Source organism: Entelurus aequoreus, linkage group LG06 (assembly GCF_033978785.1).
Source record: "Entelurus aequoreus isolate RoL-2023_Sb linkage group LG06, RoL_Eaeq_v1.1, whole genome shotgun sequence".
Classification (NCBI taxonomy): Eukaryota; Metazoa; Chordata; class Actinopteri; order Syngnathiformes; family Syngnathidae; genus Entelurus; species Entelurus aequoreus.
The window spans coordinates 22,382,641-22,405,598 of NC_084736.1; the positions used below are offsets into that span (position 1 = coordinate 22,382,641).

At 39.4% G+C, this 22,958-nt stretch overlaps 2 protein-coding genes across 3 annotated transcripts in view; one reads left to right on the plus strand and one right to left on the minus strand.

The window, feature by feature from the left end:
- ppfia3 (PTPRF interacting protein alpha 3) overlaps window positions 1–12,774 on the plus strand; it is a 57,744-nt gene extending 44,970 nt beyond the window's left edge. For both annotated transcript variants that reach the window (XM_062050257.1, XM_062050258.1), the window contains 4 exons: window positions 1,314–1,382; window positions 1,451–1,613; window positions 9,381–9,434; window positions 9,503–12,774. In XM_062050257.1, coding sequence (XP_061906241.1) covers window positions 1,314–1,382; window positions 1,451–1,613; window positions 9,381–9,433 — 285 coding nt within the window. In that variant the 3' untranslated portion in view covers window position 9,434; window positions 9,503–12,774. The remainder of the gene's footprint in view (window positions 1–1,313; window positions 1,383–1,450; window positions 1,614–9,380; window positions 9,435–9,502) is intronic.
- Window positions 12,775–16,720: 3,946 nt separating this feature from the next.
- LOC133651483 (neurotrophin-3) overlaps window positions 16,721–22,958 on the minus strand; it is a 43,018-nt gene continuing 36,780 nt past the window's right edge. Inside the window, exon 2 of the mRNA XM_062049438.1 lies at window positions 16,721–18,082. Coding sequence (XP_061905422.1) covers window positions 16,906–18,063 — 1,158 coding nt within the window. The 5' untranslated portion in view covers window positions 18,064–18,082 and the 3' untranslated portion in view covers window positions 16,721–16,905. The remainder of the gene's footprint in view (window positions 18,083–22,958) is intronic.

Consider the following 22,958-nt stretch of genomic DNA (forward strand, 5'->3'; position numbering starts at 1 on the left):
TTTTATTACTGGACGCATTCTAATTGTTGCTAACAATTAGCATGTTAGCATGCTTGCTTTTGTCTAATCTTTCAGGTATACACCTTAAAGGTAAATATAATGTTACTTCACACATGCTCGGTGTTAGCATGCTAACTTTTAGCAAATTTTACAGTTTTTACGCCTCATAGTCAACTAGTGTATTTAACTGTAAAAATCTAGCATGTCGACATGCTGAAGTTAGCATGTGAACATGTTGACTGTTAGCATGCTTGCTTTTATCTCCATTTGCAGGTATACACCTCGAGAGTTAAATATATTGTTACTTCATGCATGCTAAGTGTTGGTATGCTAACTTTGATTGATTAATTGATTGATTGAAACTTTTAATAGTAGATTGCACAGTACAGTACATATTCCGTACAATTGACCACTAAATGGTAACACCCCAATAAGTTTTTCAACTTGTTTAAGTCGGGGTCCACGTAAATCAATTCATGGTACAAATATATACTACCAGCATAATACAGTCATCACACAAGTTAATCATCAGAATATATACATTTAATTATTTACATTATGTACAATATTTACAGGGTGGGATGAGGAGGGTTTAGTTGATATCAGCACTTCAGTCATCAACAATTGCATCATCAGAGAAATGGACATTGAAACAGTGTAGGTGTGACTTGGTAGGATATGTACAGCGAGCACTGAGCATGGTGAGTTCAGAAAGCATAAGAACAAGTATATACATTTGATTATTTACATTTGGTTATTTACAATCCGGGGAGGTGGGATGTGGAAGGGGGAGGGTGTAAGTCAAGGGTTGAGGTTGACTGGAGGTGTTGTTTTAGTGCGGTTTTGTAGGAGGATAGAGATGCCCTTTCTTTTACACCTGTTGGGAGTGCATTCCACATTAACTTTAACTTTTAGCTGATTTATACACTTCACGGTCAAATATTTTGTTAGTTTACTTTCAAAATGCTAATGTGAGCATGCTAGATTTTTAGCTCATTTTGTCGCTATAAACCTCACAGCCAAGTATTGTTACGTCGTCCATGTTAACTTTTAGTATGTTTAAGTTGGCATGCTAAGTTTTTACCTAATTTTGTAGGCATACACCTCAGTCAAATATTTTGTTATCTCACCTTTAGTATGCCAACATTAGCAGGTTAGCCTCCTCGTTTTTCTTAACTATTTTGCATTATACACCCAAGTGTCGTACATTTTGCTACTTGACTTTTTCCGGCTATAGCATGCTAACTGTTCGCATTGCAGTTCGGCTTTGGCGTTTCAGCATTTTCTAATTCTCTCTGTCGTCTCTCCTGCAGGCCCGACAGCTCCTGGATCAGGAGTACAACTCACTCATCACCTTGGGAACGGAGAGACGACCTGATGAGGTGGGCGCCAGCTAGCATAGGACCGTTGCGGACGCCATCTGCTCACCGCTCCTCTCTGTGGCCCGCAGGATGGAACCAAGACGTTCACGCGCTCGCCTTCATGGAGGAAGATGTTCCGAGAGAAGGACCTGCGGGGTGTGACCTCCGACTCCGCCGAGACCCTGCCTGCTAACTTCCGTGCCTCCGCCATCGCCACGCCCTCCGTCACCCTCAGGAAGGTTCAGAGTGACGGTGAGTGCGCCCTTCGACCCCTCTCATGTTCACATTTGCGGGCTTTACTGGCCCCGCAGGCTCCTTTGTAGACAAGGCGTGACTCGCTGAGGCGGAACTACAAGAATCAGGCCTCAAGCTTCAAAATCTGCATGCTGATCATTTGAAACTTTGTCTTCCTACTTGTTGAAGAGCTAACATTACCGTTGGCGCCTGTTTGATATGCCACTTTGTATTATAATATTTGTAATTGGAGCCTTAAATAGGTCAATAATTCATAACACAATTAATTGTTATTTATTATTATTTTTTGAGCGATGACAGTTTAAAAAAAATCCCTCCAAAATTCTTGAGAATCCAATGTTAAAAGCAAGTCTTTTTTTTGTTTTATTGTATTTTTTTTTCACTTTCAACTTTTAAATCTTAAAATGAACTTTAGATTTACTAGTCGATTATACTTTTTATTTTATTTTATTTGTTTATTTTTTTGCCATTTTGTAAAAAAAAAATGTTTTTTTATATGGCAAACACACAAAAAATGACAATATTGGCTTTATTTTATTTAAAATCTTGGCAGCACGGTGGAACAGGGGTTAGTGCCTGTGCCTCACAATACGAAGGTCCTGAGTAGTCCTGGGTTCAACCTGTGTGGAGTTTGCATGTTCTCCCTGTGACTGCGTGGGTTCCCTTCGGGTACTCCAGCTTCCTCCCACCGCCAAAAACATGCACCTGGGGATAGGTTGATTGGCAACACTAAATGGTCCCTAGTGTGTGAATGTGAGTGTGAATGTTGTCTATCTGTGTTGGCCCTGTGATGAGGTGGCGACTTGTCCAGGGTGTACCCCGCCTTCAGCACCCCCCGCAACCCCGAAAGGGACAAGTGGTAGAAAATGGATGGATGGGCAAAATATGCATCCATCCACCCCCCCCCCCCATCCCCCCAAAAAAAATTAAAAGTAGAGGTTTGAATAGGTCAATAGTTCATAACAACATTGATTTTGATGCATTATTATTTTTGAGCAACAACAGTTCTAAAGAGCAAAACAGCTTTTGTTTTATCACAATCAACATTGCAACTTATTCTACAAGTTTTCTTTTTATTTCACTTTTTTAAACAATATTTTCATCGAAAGGAGCCAGATGAGGTGGTTCGGGCATCTGGTCAGGATGCCACCCGAACCCCTCCCTAGGGAGGTGTTTAGGGCACGTCCAACCGGTAGGAGGCCACGGGGAAGACTATGTCTCCCGGCTGGCCTGGGAACGCCTCGGGATCCCCCGGGAAGAGCTGGACAAAGTGGCTGGGGAGAGGGAGGTCTGGGCTTCCCTGCTTAGGCTGCTTCCCCCGCGACCCGACCTCGGATAAACGGAAGAAGATGGATGGATGGATGGATTTTTAGAATGTGTCGCGAACTGTTAAAAAAAAAAAAGCAAATGGCCAGATTTTGACTTTCACTGTGTTTTTTGGCAAAACGTTTTAGGTTTAATTTCTTGACAAACTGTCTGCGCTTCCGAGGTTGGACATCAAAGCATTCCAAGTCAACAAAGTCAGACGTAAACAAACAACACGGCTGTTTAAAAAACATTTAAACTGTCAAATCTTCAGGGGAAACTAATGAATACAAATACTGTACTTAATGTACTTGTATTTTTTTACTGCACCAATTTTGTTGGGGTCACATTAAGTACTTTTTTTTTCTGCTCGCATGTCAGAAACATTAAAGGTCACTGGAATGCAGCGTAACAGCTGTTGTAACGTACACACACACACACACACACACACACACTGAGCGATAAAGTTCCTGTTGAGTTGGTAATCACCTCCACACACAATGTATGTTACTCACGGCGTGTTGAAACATGTCCGCACCAACCCAGACACTCGCGGTGCTTTCTGGACAACAAGACACGAGTCTCACGTCTTTTTGACATTCTTGATCAGGCTTTGAATCACGGGTGTCCAAAGTGCGGCCCGGAGGCCATTTGCGGCCTGCGGCTCATTTTTTAATGGCCCGCAGCACAATTTAAAAATACTATTAAAAAAAACAACAAAATAATTTAATAAAAGAGCAAACAAGTGAACTCTAATGAGTAAAATTTGCAATGTTGACTTTATTAACACAAAGCTGCCACGCAGGCTGTTTTATTCAAAACTGTCATTACTCAAAAAAATAATAATGAATCAAACTTAATAATGTTGTGAATTATTGACCTATTCAAGGCTCCAATTACTTCACATCAAACATTCTGCTTTAAAATGTTTCGGGGCGGAAATATTTCATGTTTTGCGTTTTTTTAATCATATAAAAACAACATTAACAAGAATGGCATAAAACAAACAAATAAAAAAAAACATTAAAAAAATACTTATTATCGATAGATAGATCTGAAGTTGATCTAGAGCAGGGATGTCAAAGTCAAGACATCCCTGTTATGTTGTGCTTAGTTCATCAAAATTAATAATGATTATGTTTCCTAAATAAACTGTCAATAGAAGTAAAGTGCAAATGAAAATACAGCTTCATCACTTTAGTCATAATTTTTTGTGCTTAAGAAACTTCTCTATGACTTTAGCTCCAAACTTCTTCTGTTTGTTTGATATTGGCATTACTGCCACAAGTGGTGGAAAAGTGTATTACAACCAAGTACAACTGCGGCCTATACGACCACAGCTGAGAAACAAACATTTTACGCGGCCCTATGGTTAAGAAACATTGAGCATCTAGGTAATGTTTCAATTCTCAATGCCAACATAGAAGCTGACTCAAAAAACTCTCCAACCGGAGTTAAATTAGGCTCCACTTTCCCACAAATGCATTAGCTTGATGCTACTATAAATTGGCTTTTGATATGCTACTGATTAGCATTAGCGATTTTACATGGCGATCTCAACACCTCCAAATTTGTATGAATGATCTATGGCCCCTTGGATAATATTTGATTAGTATTAGAACCGGCCCGCAGGCCAGAGCCGCCTTCTGCTGTTTTGCACGCACCAATACTCCATCAGTGTTGGCGTTAGGAATTTTCAAAATGGGGTCCCACAGTACATTTTTGGGGTCCCACTTTTTTGTAAGCGTTTTGAAAACAAATGATAAATGTATACATTATCCTGTTGTATCTCACATTCTATATTGTGTTTTGGAAAAGGTTGTCATAAACGTTACTTAATTAATTTTTTTTTTAAATACAAAAGAAAACACATTTTTATGCATACCGTATGTAAATTTATTCAGTTATAAATATTCATTCACTTTCTTTTTTCCTTCATGGATCTAAACTTTACCGCTGCCGTAGTTTTTTCTATATTTTTATTGTAATATTTTCAGAATGTGTTTGTTCTATTGTTGGTCAAAATAAGACAACGAAAACAAATCTGAAGTTGTCTTTATTTTTTAGTTCTAATGCCATGATTTGAATAGTCCGGCCCGCGTGTGCACAGATTTTCCTCCATACGGCCCCTGAGCTAAAATGAGTTTGACACCCCTGATCTAGAGCAATGGTTCTCAAACCTTTTTCACCAAGTACCACCTCAGAAAAAAACCTGCCGGTAGCATAGTGGGCCTAAGTATTCATTTAAAACAGAGTAGTGGTTTGTTTTAACAAGTATATTTAATATTTATGGACACTAACATTACACAGAGTTTGAATATAGGGTAATAAAACACTGTACTTTAATCAAGTGATTATTTGGCGTAGCACCAGATGGAAAACATGTACCTCTACCACCGTTTGAGAATCACTGATCTACAGATTCAATTGTTGAAAGTAAAAAAAAAAAAATGAATGACTTATTTTTTACACTTTTATGAGTGGGACCTTTTTGGATCCCAATTAATTTTAGTGGGATTTTAGTTAGTAAAATGTGTCATTGCTAAAAAAATTATAATTAATTTAAATCAATTGTGTATGAATTAGTCTCCAAATATTTCAAATGAAATATTCCACTTTGACATTTTTTGGGGGGAACATACTGCATATTGTGTGTTTTTGCCATTAAAAAAAACAGAGTTTTTGTTGACAAAAAGGGCAGAAAACATAAAACTTTTTTTTTAGTTGATCTCGAGATTTAAAATAAAAATAAATAATATGTGACTTAATTTTTAAAATTTTTACGACCGAAACCCTTCTGGGTCCCCGGGAACAAACTTGAGGGGAGTCGAGCCAAAGAACACTAACGTACTGCAGGCAGACGTAGAACAACAAGCTGAGGGCCGAGAAGAAGACCGAGAGCGACGATCCCACGATTGTGATCCACCTCAAGTTGACGGCGTCTTCTTTGCTCAGCGACATGTCGGCGTTCTTGGAAGGAAGGAAACAAAAAATATATTTGTAGTAATTATAATAGTTTATTTTTTCACATTAGCCTGTTAGCATTCTACTTTAAATTGTCTTATTATATTTGTTAAATTTTTTAAGTTGGCGTGTTAGCATGTTAACATCCATCCATTTTCAACCGCTTGTCCCTTTCGGGGTTTCAGGGGGTGCTGGAGCCTATCTCAGTTGCATTCGGGCGAAAGGCAGGGTACACCCTGGACAAGTCGCCACCTCATCGCAGGGCCAGCACAGATAGACAGACAACATTCACACTCACATTCACACACTAGGGCCAATTTAGTGTTGCCAATCAACCTATCCCCAGGTGCATGTCTTTGGAGGTGGGAGGAAGCCGGAGTACCCGGAGGGAACCCATGCAGTCACGGGGAGAACATGCATAACCCCTGTACCACCGTGCTGCCCTAGCATGTTAACATTCAACTATAAATTATCTTTAATAACTATAATCGTTTATTTTTTTCAAGTTAGCGTGATAGCATGTTAACATCCAACTCTAAATTGTCTTATTATATGTGTTTATTTTTTCAAGTTAGGATGTTAGCATTCAACTGTAAATTGTCTTTCGTAATTATAATTGTTTGTTTTTTCAAGTTAGCATGTTAGCATTCAACTGTAAATTGTCTTTCGTGATTATAATTGTTTATCTTTTCAAATTAGCGTGTTATATATATATTTACTGTGTATATATATATATATATATATATATATATATATATATATATATATATATATATATATATATATATATATCAGTGGCGTGCGGTGAGGTTCATGTCAGGTGAGGCACTGCATCATCACAGTCAGATTTACAAACATATGAACCCTAAAGAGTATCTTATTCACCATTTGATTGGCAGCAGTTAACGGGTTATGTTTAAAAGCTCATACCAGCATTCTTCCCTGCTTGGCACTCAGCTTTAAGGGTTGGAATTGGGGGTTAAATCACCAAAAAATATTCCCAGGCACGGCGCCGCTGCTGCCCACTGCTCCCCTCACCTCCCAGTGGGTGAACAAGGGTGATTGGTTTAAATGCAGAGGACAAATTTCACCACACCTAGTGTGTGTGTGACTATCATTGGTACTTTAACTTAACTTTAACTTTACACTTACAAACTGTAGCACACAAAAAAGCACATTTAATAAATAAAACGTTATTATGGTCTTACCTTTACTTATAAGTGCGGGAGCAGTGGTGTTCGTTTTGGAAGAGTTGTGAATGAATGAAATATGAAATCCGCGCTGTAGTCTGCAGGTGTACCTAATGTTGTGTCCCTGTTCATGGCTCCTCCGGCGCGCCGCGCGAGCATTGTTGTTTTTGCACTTTTTGGCTTCTTGTTAAGTGACTTTTTTGGGGTGGATTCGGTCTTGCACGTGGAGGGTTTGGGTCTGGGCTTTGGTTGGTGTGGCGCTCCCGTCGGGGGTGCATTCTGCGGCGGAGGTGCTTGGCACCAGGAGGCGGGGTTATGAGACAAGCCTCCAGTTTTATGATCGCTCAGCACAAGAAATACGTTACACACATACAGTTGTTGACAAAATACACTGTACATTATATACTTCAGCTAACTAAACTATGCCATAGTTTAGTTAGCTGATATAATTCATATAGCAATACAGTCTCACTGCACAGCAGGCCAGCAGTTAGCCGAGTCATTGCGCACAATCCATGTTGAGGCACAAATCAGTGACGTGCCTCAACTGGCTGCTGATCACCGCACCGTCTCTTCTCAGTATTTGAACGGCAAATGTGAAAATAAAAATAAAAATAATCTAAAACTGCTGAAGTTAAATGGAAAATAACTTTAGTATAATCACTGGATACATATAACAATTTAATTATTATTTTTTTCTTTTTACTTTTTTTTTCTTTTCATGATGGCAGGTGAGGTCGTGCCTCCCCTGCCTCTAGTGACTGCACGCCACTGATATATATATATATATATTCCTCGCGCACTAATTGACTGAAAGAGCGCTCACTTGGCGCGCGCTCGCCCGACATTGTCACGTTATAGATAGGAAAATGCATTTTTAGACAATATGATTTGCCTGAGCGGCTAGGAGACACCGAGAGTAACAAGCGGTAGAAAATGGATTACAAAGGACAGATTTTTAAAAATAATAATAAAAAATTTAAATAATTGTATTTTGTTTTATTTTATTTTTTAACTTGGGACTTCCTGCGGGCCAGATTTTGGGGACCCCTGGTCTTGAAAATGAAAAATATCAAAATGGCCCCCGAGCGCTTTGATTTTTTAGTGCGTTAAAATGTGCACAAACACAGACTGTTGTTGGACGGAAGTAGTCCGAAATAAGCATTATTGTTTTATAAGTTGGTACTAGAGATGTCCGATAATGTCTTTTTTGCCGATATCCGATATTCCGTTATTGTCCAACTCATAATTACGATTCCGATATCAACCGACACCGATATATACAGTCGTGGAATTAACACATTATTATGCCTAATTGTGTTGTGATGCCCCGCTGGAAGCATTAAACAATGTTACAAGGTTTTCCAAAATAAATCAACTCAAGTTATGGAAAAAAATGCCAACATGGCACTGCCATATTTATTATTGAAGTCTCAAAGTGCATTATTTTTTAAACATGCCTTAAAACAGCAGCTTGGAATTTGGGACATGCTCTCCCTGAGAGAGCATGAGGAGGTTGAGGTGGGCGGGGTTTAGGGTAGCGGGGGTGTATATTTTAGCGTCCCGGAAGAGTTAGTGCTGCAAGGGGTTCTGGGTATTTGTTCTGTTGTGTTTATGTTGTGTTAAGGTGCGGATGTTCTCCCGAAATGTGTTTGTCATTCTTGTTTGGTGTGGGTTCACAGTGTGCCGCATATTTGTAACAGTGTTGAAGTTGTTTATACGGCCACCCTCAGTGTGACCTGTAGGGCTGTTGACCAAGTATGCCTTGCATTGACTTGTGTGTGAAAATCCGTAGATATTATGTGATTAGGCCGGCACGCAAAGGCAGTGCCTTTAAGGTTTATTGGCGCTCTGTACTTCTCCCTACGTCCGTGTACCACCCCGTACAGCGGCGTTTTAAAAAGTCATACATTTTACTTTTTGAAACGATACCGATAATTTCCGATATTACATTTTAAAGCATTTATCGGTCGATAATATCGGCAGTCCGATATTATCGGACATCTCTAGTTGATACAATGCAGTTTCCCAAAGGACTGCAATCTATTCGTGGCAGGGTGGTGCACCTATTTGATTTTTTAAACGAGCTGCTCAGCTCATCGTGGCGTAAAAGACACGAGACACGTGTGCTCCTTTCCGTGCCAGTCGTCCATTATCCCCACCTGTGGAATTTGTGGCTTCCTTTTGCGAGAGGAAGCGTCGATGACAGGGAACGGCGTCCTCCAAAGTAGAGCGCGGGGCGTTTTATCCGTCATCCCTGTGGGAGGTCAGTGGTGGTAAACGCGCCGTGTCTCCCTTTTCGCAGCCAGCTCTGGTGCCCGGGGTGAGTCTGCCTCCGTGAGGACGTACTCCTGCTGAGGTGAGCATCACCTGCTCATTAAGACCAGCACACCTCTCCCGTTGTTGTTGACATCTGTCCTTCCGTAGGGCGCCACCGACCACGCCGACACCCTCGGAGGGAGCGTCCCAACACTTCAAGTCTGCAATAACACGCACGGACGGGAACGGGATGAAGCCATGAATGTGTCCTCCCAGCTGGAAGGTACATCAGATGTTCTTTGTGGACCAGCTAACGTGTCTTCATTTCTTCTCTTCAACTAGTCTTTGTTGGCCAACAAGAAGAGGACGTAAACCAGTCAGAGTGACAAAGCGGGGCTCCGTTGTGACGCGAGCAGTAAAACATGGCCGACGCCGAGACTCAAACCACATCACAGGGACGCTCGTCGTCCTTTTGTCTTGAAAGCCGATACGCCCAGGAAGCTCTTTTTCGAGGCAGACCATAATAATAGGCATCAAATGCTCCGTGGGGGGAGCGGCGGGGGGGTTGTCACACAGGCATGGGGTTCAACCGTCTTGTGGCAGAAACGTATCTACAAATTAGAGGTGACTCTGCAGACTGTAAGGACTAAAGTATCGGGACACAAAACCAAAAACCAGAAAACACATGCAAATGATAATTGCTGCAATTTCAAAAATCCTGCATGATCAAAAACACAAATGCCAAAAACAACCAAACTGTAGTTTTTTTTTGTTTTGTTTTTACAGAATATTCTACAAATTTTTTACCTAAATTAGGTATAAAAAATGTCGAAATGCTACAGCAGTATGGGCCACTTGATAAGACCGAACCAATCAGAAAGCGCTGTTCAGTATTGTGGACACCGATTGGCTCTGCCTCGGGCAGCATAACTATATTGGATTGTAAACGTGACTAAAGGGTGTTAAAAAATATTTAGAAGGTCTTAAAAAAACAAGTTTTTATGCTATGAAAATGTTCCATTTATAGTTAATGATTCGTACTTTGCATAAATTAATACTCCACGGTCAGGCCTGAAACCAATCAACATCAATAAACAAAGAGCGACTACTATAAGAGAAATGCTGCAAGTTGCCAAGAATACTGGGAAGTTAGCAATGCTACCCGGAAGTTAGCAATCTTACCAGGAAGTTAACAATGCTATCAGGAAGTTAGCAATGCTACCAGGAAGTTAGCAATCTTACCAGGAAGTTAACAATGCTATCAGGAAGTTAGCAATGCTATCAGAAAGTTAGCAATCTTACCAGGAAGTTAACAATGCTATCAGGAAGTTAGCAATGCTACCAGGAAGTTAGCAATGTTACCAGGAAGTTAGCAATGCTACCAGGAAGTTAGCAATCTTACCAGGAAGTTAACAATGCTATCAGGAAGTTAGCAATGCTACCAGGAAGTTAGCAATGTTACCAGGAAGTTAGCAATGCTACCAGGAAGTTAGCGATGTTACCAGGAAGTTAGCAATGCTGCCAGGAAGTTAGCAATGTTACCAAGAAGTTAGCAAAACTATCAGGAAGTTAGCTAGGCTACCAGGAAGTTAGGTAGCCTGAATAATGAATTGTGATTGTTTTTATGATAAATTATTTTTGTATTTTATGATTTTTTTTATTCGAATTATGACTATTTTCATTGTTATTTATTTTTTTATTTGTGCCGTCTTGTACTGTAATTTGCTGTAAAATAGTCTGAATTGCCTTGTGTACGAATTGTGCTCTATAAATAAACTTGCCTTGCCTTGCTTAGGCTACCAGGAAGTTAGCCAGGCTACCCGGAAGTTAGCTAGGCTACCTGGGGCACCAGACCTTGAAAGATTTTTTAAAAAATTGGCAGAGTGAAAAGGTACATTTTTGATTATGTTGTTTGGGATATACAGTATATGTCTGCTGATCCATAGTAGCCTAACTCACTTTGGTTTTTGTTCTGGGAACTTGCAGCATCTCTGTCAAATGTGTCACATGTGTTTGATCTGTTTTTGGCATTTGCAGCATTTTTTTCCCGCATGTTTTTCATCGTGTAGCGTTTTTGTGTTTGAAGCCTTTTTAATAGTGTTTGGGTTTACATGATTTCTGTATTTGGACTGTTTGCTCCTTAGGGCCACTGTTAATAATCAATCAATCAATAGGAGGACTTTGGTTATGTTCACACTGCAGGTCAATTCAGGTCCTTTTTTTTGCCCACTTTTTTCCAAATCCAACTCAGGTCTCTTTTGTACATGGACATAAATTCGATTTTATATCCAGTCTGTACGTACAGGGTGCGTTCATCTGACACGTGTCATCGAAAAGCAACAAATGTCATAATTCTGGTGGGAAGGGCTAATTTTTACTCATTTTAAAGGGGGCGCTGGAGAGCCAATTTTAAAATGTCACCATACCTGACATTCCTGCAATTTGATGACTTTTTGTGCATGTTGGGGGCCTCAAAAAGGTATCAAAATGTATAGAAAAATAATAATTGAAGCTGCGAACAGCGTAGATCGAGCCCTTGCACTCTCGTGCCACTTGGGGTTCATGCGAGTCAGCGGGTACGCATGACGCACATACTTGCCAACCCTCACGAATTTTCCGGGAGACTCCCGAATTTCAGTGCGTCCCCCGAAAATCTCCCGGGACAGCCATTCTCCCGAATTTCTTCCGATTTCCAGCCGGACAACAATATTGTCCTGAGTGAGGACAGCCTGTCGTCACGTCCGCTTTTCCTCCACATAAACAGCGTGCCGGCCCAGTCACGTTATAACATCTACGGCTTTTGGAGAGTGCACAACTGCACACACAACAAGAAGGAGACGAAGCAGAAGAACGAAGAAGAGACATGGCGACGACGAGTAAGAAGAAGAAGTACGCTTTCAAGTTCCAAAATGATTGGAAACAAGAATTTCAGTTCATCCAGGACAGCTCGAAGGGGAAGGGGTATGCTGCTTGCAAATTTTGTAAGATCAGATATATATATATATATATATATATATATATATATATATATATAAGAAATACTTGAATTTCAGTGAATTCTAGCTATACTCCTCCCCCCTTAACCCCGGCCCCTTAACCCCGACCCCGCCCACCTAAAAAAAACACACAAAAAAACAATCTCCCGAATTCGGAGGTCTCAAGGTTGGCAAGTATGATGACGCATACGGTCTAATGTTAACATGCTAACCAATAGCATGTGTCAAGTACCAGGTTATATGACTTTAAGGTGTATGGCTACAAAATTGGCTAAAAAAGTTACCAATATCATGTTAGCATGCTACTGTTAACATGTTAACGTTAGCATGCTAACAGTTAGATTGTGTCAAGTACCAAGTTATACGACTAATGTGTACGGGTTTAAAATTGGCAAAAAAAAAAGTTAGAATGAGAATGTGTGAATGTTGTCTGTCTATCTGTGTTGGCCCTGCGATGAGGTGGAGACTTGTCCAGGGTGTACCCCGCCTACCGCCCGAATGCAGCTGAGATAGGCTCCAGCACCCCCCGTGACCCCGAAAGGGACAAGCGGTAGAAAATGGACGGATGGATGCTAATGTTAGCATTTCAACAGCAACTGTCAAGTCCCAGATTGTATGACTCTGGGGTATTTTGCTAAAAAAATGGTTTAGAAAAAGTTAGGATGCTATTGTTAGCATGCATGCTATTGTTAGCATGCTAACAGTTAGCGTGTGTCAGGTACAAATTTATATGACTCTGAGGTGTACGGCTTTAAAATTGGCTAAAAGTTAGCACATGCCAATGCTCCCAATGCCCATACCCACCATCAAACATTCCGGAAACATCGTGTAAGGGGGCGATATTGGTGTTGTTATCAAGGCTTAGGTCAGGCTGATTACAAAAAATAACTACTATTTAAATGTACTGCAAAAGAAGGGACTCAAAAACTGATGACTTTTTAAAAATTTTTTATTTACAGTAAATACAATTACGCAATGCTCAAATAAATAAATTCAAAGTAAATTATTAATAAATATCCATCCGTGCATCCATTTTCTACCACTTGTCCCTTTTTTGGGGTCGCGGGCGGTCGCTGGAGCCTATCTCAGCTACAATCGGGCGGAAGGCGGGGTACACCCTGGACAAGTCGCCACCTCATCACAGGGCCAACACAGATAGACAGACAACATTCACACACTAGGACATATGTTTAACTAAACTGTCAATAAAATTTAAGTAGAAATGAAAATACAGCTACACAACTTTAGTCATAATTTTTGCGCTTAAGAAACGTCTCCATTACTTTAGCGCCGGACTTACTCTATTTGTTTAAGATTGTCATTACTGCCACAAGTGGTGGCAAAGTGTATTACTACGGAGTACCGCTGCGGCCCATCCGAACCACATGAGAAACACATATATTTTGGCGGCCCTCTAGGGGGCGCTTGCAGCCCAACAATGGTTCAGAAACAGTTTCCTGTGCTAAACAATTCGGTAAAGAATATGTGGACTCTGTTTGCACAAAATTGCCCGAAAAATGCGCCATGTCTACTTCCGCATATTCAGGGACACATTCGCATTAGAGTTTTATTTAATTATTTTTATAATGTGAATGACGACATAAAAACATTGGATGTAACAAAAAGTATGTTTATTTCATTCAATTGAGTATATTTATGAATAAATATACATTTATATTTTATATTTTATTTCATATTAATATATATACATCATTATTTTTATATATATATATATATATATATATATATATATATATATATATATATATATATATATATATATATATATATATATATTATAAACATATTTATAATATATATACATTTTTTTATTTTTTTTTATGATTAATATTATTATTATTATTATTATGTGAATTAGGCATAATATCCTGCAGTGTGAATTCAGCCTTACAGTCAGTTGTCCCTCAAAACCTATTCTTCATCCTCTAAAATATTTTGGACAGTTGTATGCAGGGCCGCCCCTCTCTACACACTGTAGGGCCCCGTGATCTTTTGGGGCTCCTTTTGCGTCAATAGGCGCATGTCAAATGTTAATTAATGAATGACAGAGCACTTCATATGACATTTTACCACAAACCTATTCTTAGCCCCTTCCTGCTCCGTCACTGGTAAGGGGGAGGAGTTTGGTGAAAGGTAGCAGCAGGTGTTTCTGCTGAAAGCAAACACTTCTTAAAGGAACATGAGGCTGCATGAGGACTGATGAATGATGAGAGGGGACACACACACACACACACCACACACACACACACACACCCACAAGCCATATGAGCTTTCTCAGTGGCGATGATGAGACCGAGGACAAAACAGAACTTTGAGCCTCCATGTTTACGATGCATGTCTTAAAAGAAAACCACAATGAACTTTTTCTTTGTCGTGGTAAAGATAACGATTAAAGAAAAAAATATTTATCTGTATGATACTGATCTATGATCTACAGGGGGTGGGGGGTTCAATTTGTAAAATGTGTGGATTTTTTTCAGTTGTAATTTTCATTTTTTACGATGAAAAATTTATTTTCTTGAGGTATGTGTCGGATAAATGTACACGCCCCTTGCCCCTCTTCGACGCCCGCTTTATCCTGAGCTTGTTGTAAAAACAAAAAACGTGTCCATACGGAGAAACATTCTTTACGGTTGCGCGGTTGTACGTGTGTGTGTGTGTGTGTGTGTACATTTTGACAACACGTTGTGTAATAATGATCGTTATGGCTCTCTTGGTCGTTATACAAAATGAAGATATCCTATGGAAAAGTAACAAATTCATGAAAAAGATGATGTAAAAAAAATTAAAAAGAAGAAAATAAATAAATTAAGCAATCCATGTGGATCTGCTCATCATCTCAAACTGCTCTCACTTCTTATTGATTATCAGGGTTGTGAATCTTTGGGCACCTAACGATTCACTCTGATTCGGATTCCTGGGGTGACTATTTGATTCCGAATCGATTCTTGATTCAAACCGATTCTCGCAATGTATTATTTGGTATATTAATAAATTTATTATAATGAAACTTTTTCAAAACAGGTTACAGGTTAGAAAAGCTCCTTCTGGTTGCATACAATCATTAAAAATATATGTTTTTATGTTAAAAAAATTTTTTTGGGGGGGAATCATGAATCGATTTAGAATCGGGATGAATGAAAATCTACAAATGATGAACATAAAACAATCACTTACTGTACAATGTCTGCTCTCAATAAGATGCTGACTGATGGGATGTTTATGTCTGTCAGCATAATTCTCTTGAGGTAAAAAAGAAAAAAAAGTGGGAGCAAACAATCGTCTTTTCGTGTCCTTGTAGCAATGTCTTGGGTCTAAATGGAATGTCAAAGTTGACCAACTTCTTGGTTTACGGCCTAAAAACTTATTGTTAAGAACTGATTGTTAGAAACAAATGTTTAAAAAATATGTGTGTACATATACACATACATATACATACATATATGTGTGTGTGTGTGTGTGTGTGTGTGTGTGTGTGTGTGTGTGTGTATATATATATATAAAATGTGTGTATTTATATATATGTATATATAAATATATGTGTATACATATATGTATGTGTGTGTGTGTGTATATATATATATATATATATATATATATATATATATATATATATATATATATATATGTGTGTATACATATGTGTGTGTGTATATATATATATATATGTGTGTGTATACATGTATGTATGTGTGTGTGTATATATACATATATATATATGTGTGTATACATATATGTATGTGTGTGTGTATATATATATATATATATATATATATATATATATATATATATATATATAATGTGTGTATATATATGTAGATATATTTATTTATATATATGTGTATGTATATTTATGTATGTATGTATATGATGTGTATACATACTGTACATACATAAGTGTGTATGTATATGTATATGTGTGTGTATATATTTATATGTATGTATGTGTGTATATATGTATATATTTTTTTAATCGATTTTTGAAAATTATGAATCGATTTAGAATCAGGATGTCTAAGAATTGCAATTGTATACATATATGTATATATAAATAAACATATATATATATATATCTTTGTCAAATATAAAAAATCTAAGAAACATTTTTTTTGTATATATATATATTTTTAAATTTTTTTGTTTGTTTTTACGATTTTAAAAAATTAGGAATAGATTTAGAATTGGGATGAATATGAATCGCAATTCGTATGTGAATCGTTTTTTTGTGCACCTCTACTGATTATTACCTATTGACAGCAAACAAAAACATGTCGTACGTACAAAGATCCTTTATTCGCACGTTTGGCAGAATGCGCAAACTTGCTGCTTCTGAGCTGGAATCTAAAAACATGCTCCAGCTTCAACATCGAAGGTGTGGCGTGGAGCACTACTGTGGACCTCCAGTAGGAGGCGCCACTCTTCTATAAATATACAAGCTCCATACATACACGTATATCGTACATGGAGGAATATATTAATATCATGCGTACGTACTAATAACTTAGATGATGAAAGAGTAATCGTACAAAAAGAGTCTTTGAGGTTTTTGATTCTTTAGCCCCGCCCCCTCCTTGCCAGGACCTCCCTCCCCAGTATCTGATTGGCTCTCGACAGCAGCACGCACACGCAGGACGAGTTGATGCGGATCCACCTCCACCCCGTCCGGTTGTTGGCGTCCTTGGTGAGGGCGCGCACGAACGACGTCTTGGCCTTGCACTCGCTCACCCACTGCTTTTTGTCCACGCCCAAGCAGCCGGCGCCGGCCACGCCCGTGGGCTGAGAGAGTGGCCCCTTGGCCCCTGGCGGGCGTCCGGCGGCGCTCTGCTGCTGCTCCGCCTGGCGGCACCGCGTCTCGTAGAAGTACTGTTTGAGCGGCCCCGTCTGGGTCTGGATATCCTGCAAGATGGTGACCGTCTGGCCGTGCGAGTCGACGGCCGTCTTCTTGTCGGTGACCCAGACGCTCTCCGACTCGCACACCGACTTCTCCCCGCGCCGCCTGTCCATCAAATGCGAGCGCTTGTCCCTCCTGACGGGGCGGGCTGCGTCGGCCGTAAACCCCGAGGCGTTGGCCCAACTCAGGCTCCTTTCGATTGCTCGGTCCCCGTGACCCTCGATGTGCGCGTCGGGCTCCTCCGGCTCGTCCGAGTCCTCCTCCAGCAGGCCGGTCTCCAGCATGAGGAGCAGAGGCGGGTCCTCGGGCGGCGACCCCGAGGGCGAGAACAGGACGCGTGGGTGCGCGTCCAGAAACATGTCGTCCCCTTCCAAGACGGTGTCCAGTGCAGTTCCCGGGCTCGCCCCCAAGGTGCCCTCAGCCAGTGTGGCCCCGTTCCTGAGCTGCTCCGAGGGAACAGTCGGCGCCCCTCGTCTGGAACTCCTGGGACCCGCAGCAGGACTTTCACCTATTTGGGTTTCGAGCACAGAAGCTTGTGTGGGTCTGGAGTCCCGAAAACTGTCCACCAGACTGAAGCGGTCTTGTTGGTGTCTGTTCTTTGGGAGACCTTTTTTCTCAGGAACCCCCAAACTGACCCTGGGGTCCAAACGGAAAGCTGTAAGGTTCCTGAGGTGTTCCCGGCTGTGGGTGGCGGCCATGTTGTCGTCGTCCTCTCTGAAGCCGGGCTCCACGCTGGCGGCGGCGGCGCTCCTGGACAAGGGCTTGTGAGGGAAGGGCAGAGCCGAGGCGATCACCATGGCAACCAGGGGAAGCCAGTGCATCACTCCCAAGACGTATCAGCTGGGAAGCCAAAGAGAGAGAAAAAAGATGGCGTTACTTTCCGCCCCGCAAACTGCACTTGATGCCATTAAGCTAAGTGGCAATCAAGACGCAAAAAAGGGAGTTTTTTTGTTTTACTGGAGGCCTGCATGCAGCTTTATGAGCTTTAACCGCTCAAGTATGGCCTTAAAGTCTTGGCACAACCTGTGGAAAAACTCTACCAAGTACCACAAGGTCGAAGATGGAACACACACACACACGTCTGAAGGGTTGACCTTCAAAAGCGAGACGTCTTGGAATGTGCGCTCGTCCTAAACTTTACACATGAAAGCTAGAGCAACCTTGGAAAAAAAAAAAAAAGTCTCAACAAACTTCTTTTAACATCAAAGGTAATTTGGATCTTTGCCTATCATTCAAAATCCAGACATCTTTCTCTTTTTTTACGCGTCCTAATTTGTCAAATACGACTCGCATGAGACGGCTAATGGGAAAGCTAATATTGCGCCCATAGAGCAATCTAAAGAAAACATCCAAAAACTGCCAACAATACTCCATTTGCATCTAGTGACATCTAGGGATGATGTTTGATAAGAAATCGAACCGATTCCTTATTGATTCTCTTATCGAATCCAGATAGGTTGTTGTATATGGAAAAAAACACAATATTTGGTTTAACAAAAGCTCACTTTTATTTTATAAGAAAAAAAATTAAATAAATAAATAAATATTGACTGTTACCCCCCCTAAAAAAATAAAATAAATAAATATTGACTGTTGTTACCCAAAGTATATTAAGTGGGATTTTTCAGAAAAACAAATATATACAGTAACACAAAAACAACCTGTCTCTGTGATCACTATAGGTGTATAAATAATAATATAGTGTCAAATAAAATCAGTCCCTTGGGCACAAAACTGAAAATAATACAGCTCTCAAAAAAGTGCACTTCTGCTGCTATTGGAACATACTAACTACACACACAGGCAGACAGCTAACAAACAATCGAAGACGTCTAATAAAGTTCCAAAGCAGATTAATCCATTTAGGCTCTTTATTGTTGTTGATCTTGCTTTGTCTTTTCCTATCTTTACTTTTGTCTTGCACTGGACTGTTTTTTTTGGGTTTTTTTTAACTGAAATACACACAATGACAAATGTATAAGCTATGTGATTCAATTAACATACTCAAATGTAATACACAATATGTAAATATTAGCTTCAAACAAATATACAGTACAAACAAATACTTCTGAGTGTTGAAACTATTTCGATGGTGGAAATACACGACTAGCAGCCATTTTAATTCCTCAAAACATCCATTGAAACAGTGCACAAAAATCGTTTTTCAATAAACATCTCAGTATCAAATTTAACCACTTTCCACCTTAATATTGAGTTACATAAACAAGTTAAACAGTTTACTTACAGACTTATCTTTTCCAAGGCTTGTAAGAGCTAACACAACTTGTCTACTTCTCAATTGTCTCATGAACTGAATTGACATGGTCAACCCGGAAGTGGCCAAACTAAAGACGCGTAGCATTTTTATATCGCCACAAGGTGTCAGTAAGAGTCTACAATCAAATGGGCATAATATTGCCCATTTGGGATTCGTTCCCAGGGATTCGAATAAAGAACCAACTCTTTTTCTTTACTATAGTGGCCTCGATAACGGGTACCGGTTCTGAAAAAGGGATTCGAGTCCGAGGACTCAGTTCTTTTCTTATCGAACAACCGGGAAAACCGGTTTCGAGCATCATCCCTAGTAACCTCTTTATATTACCAAGTTATTAGCAATAGTGTTATTATAAGAGCTAACGCAGAGGAACTACTTTTTGTAACACCGCGCATTGATCACAGAAAGCTAACTAGCTCATACTGCTATATTGACATACTGAGCTGCTGCATCGCCTCTGAGTTGGTGAAAGTAAATTCTAGATTATAAATCGTGCCTCTCACCTGGAGAGCAGAAGGCTGTGGTGTGGATATAAACCGAGAAGTTGGTCAACTTTGACATACAATTTAGACCCGGTGATGGCGAGAAAGACACAAAGACAACTTTTCAGCAACTTTTCTTTTCTAACCCTTTTGTTTGTTCATCTAAACGGGAAAATATAAACATCCCATCAGTCGGCATCCCAGTGAGAGCAGACATTGTACAGTAAGTGATTGTCTTATTATGTTTGTTGTCTCTCATAAAGTCTGCATGATTAGTAGTGTTGTTGTTGAAGGGAAAAGCGAACGTTTTGACGCCGCCATATGCTTAAAATGATAAAAATATGCAAATATTACATGTTATTATGAATGTTACTACATTACATATGTATTTACAGCATGTATATAAAACGTTAATGGAGGTTTTTGGATGTTTTTTTTTAGAGCGCTTTAGGCAGAATAGAGCCACTCCCATTGACTCCACCTTTAGCTGATTTTTGCTAATGTTTATTTATGATTTAGAATGTGTAAAAAAAGAGAAACTTATGTGCTCTTGTCTCACACAAGGATTGTGAATCATAGGCCAAAAAAAAAAAAAAAAGTACTGTTCCCCTTTAAGATAGGAATTTATTTCAACCATTTTATGGTATCAATGCAGGCCTGCCAGAATCATGACACAACCCGTCTGTCCATCATCCTGCGTGAGCCATGTAGTAGTCTGATCACGTACTGTATATATACGTATATGTATGTATATATACGTGTATATATATACGTATATACATGTATGTATATATACGTGGTGTATATATACACGTATATATGTGTATATATATATATATATATATATGTATATATATATATTTATACACTACCGTTCAAAAGCTTGGGGTCACATTGAAATGTCCTTATTTTTGAAGGAAAAGCACTGTACTTTTCAATGAAGATAACTTTAAACTAGTCTTAACTTTAAAGAAATACACTCTATACATTGCTAATGTGGTAAATGACTATTCTAGCTGCAAATGTCTGGTTTTTGGTGCAATATCTACATAGGTGTATAGAGGCCGGTTTCCAGCAACTATCACTCCAGTGTTCTAATGGTACAATTTGTTTGCTCATTGGCTCAGAAGGCTAATTGATGATTAGAAAACCTTTGTGCAATCATGTTCACACATCTGAAAACAGTTTAGCTCGTTACAGAAGCTACAAAACTGACCTTCCTTTGAGCAGATTGAGTTTCTGGAGCATCACATTTGTGGGGTCAAATAATTGCTCAAAATGGCCAGAAAAAGAGAACTTTCATCTGAAACTCGACAGTCTATTCTTGTTCTTAGAAATGAAGGCTATTCCACAAAATTGTTTGGATGACCCCAAACTTTTCAACGGTAGTGTATATACATATACGTATATATGTGTATATATACGTGTGTATAAATACACGTATATACTGTATGTATCTATACGTATATATGTATATGTACATATATGTATATATACGTATATCTACGTGTATATACACGTATTTGTATGTGTATATATATAGCCTATGCATATATATATATGTGTACATAATATTTTAATATAATGGATATATAATTAATATAATTGGATCTCCGACCTAAAGTTTTGTATTTAGAAATATCAAGCAGCTAAAATGCGCCAAACATGGATAAGTGTGGAGAGTGAAGTGAAGTGAATTACATTTATATAGCGCTTTTCTCTAGTGACTCAAAGCGCTTTGCATAGTGAAACCCATTATCTAAGCTACATTTAAACCAGTGTGGGTGGCACTGGGAACAGGTGGGTAAAGTGTCTTTCCCAAGGACACAACGGCAGTGACTACGATGGCGGAAGCGGGAATTGAACCTGGAACCCTCAAGTTGCTGGCACAGCCACCCTAGCAACCGAGCCACACCGTCGTGTTTTGCATATTTGCCATTATGCTTTGTGGATGCGATTTAGAATTGTTTCTGGTGATTGGAAGTTTTTATAATACCCACAAAGTTCAGTGTTCACATTATGTGTTGGTTGGATTTTTTCTTTTTTTGCAACATGACTAGGGAAGGTTGTTTGCATTGGGTCATATAAATAAATGCTGCGTATTTAGCACATAAGGTTATTGACCAGGAAAAACTCATGTTATCCACTAGATGGCGACAAAATAGCAGCATCTAAAATGTTACACTATTAAAATGAATTTTATCTCAGTGCGGACAAGATTCCTTATTAAACTCATGACGTCTTGTAGGCCAATTTGAGGACGTTGGCAGGCCGCATTTGGCCCGCGGGCCGTAGTTTGGACACCCCTGACTTAACTGTTTCCACGCACTACCGTATTGAAAGATTTTGATATTTTTAATTTTGTCAACAGGCTAAAAAACATTCCAACGTTGATATGAACAGCATTGTGTTGCAGATGACAACGTGCAGTCTACGTATTATTTATACAGTAATAGTTTTATGAGTATCAACATTTGTTGTTTTCTTGTTTAGTAGTATTTTTAAGAAAGTACCACAGGCAAATAAACAAGTTACGGGCAGCAAATAGCCCCCACGTTGGACAACTTCTGATTTAATTAGCGACTGACACGGCAACACAGCTTTAACACAACACGCATGCCACCAGCAGATGTGGCATCTGTAAAGCCGAAGTTCAAAAAAGAAAGTTCTGCAAAAGTCACTAAACATTTCAACCTGAGAGGGATTATTAGAAAATAAGATGTTAGTTGACAAGAAGAGTCGCCCCGGCAACAACAATGCAGCGGTATCCGAATGTTTCCCACTGAAAAATAAAAGCATGCGGTGGCCATTTTGATATTTTTCATTTTCAAAACCAATACAATACATTACAGATGGCCGATTACCGGCGGTGATATTTGGCATTAGGACGTATATCGGTATCGGCCTCTTTTTTATCTTTTTTCAGTTCGTTTTTTGTTTTACAATTACAACAGAAATA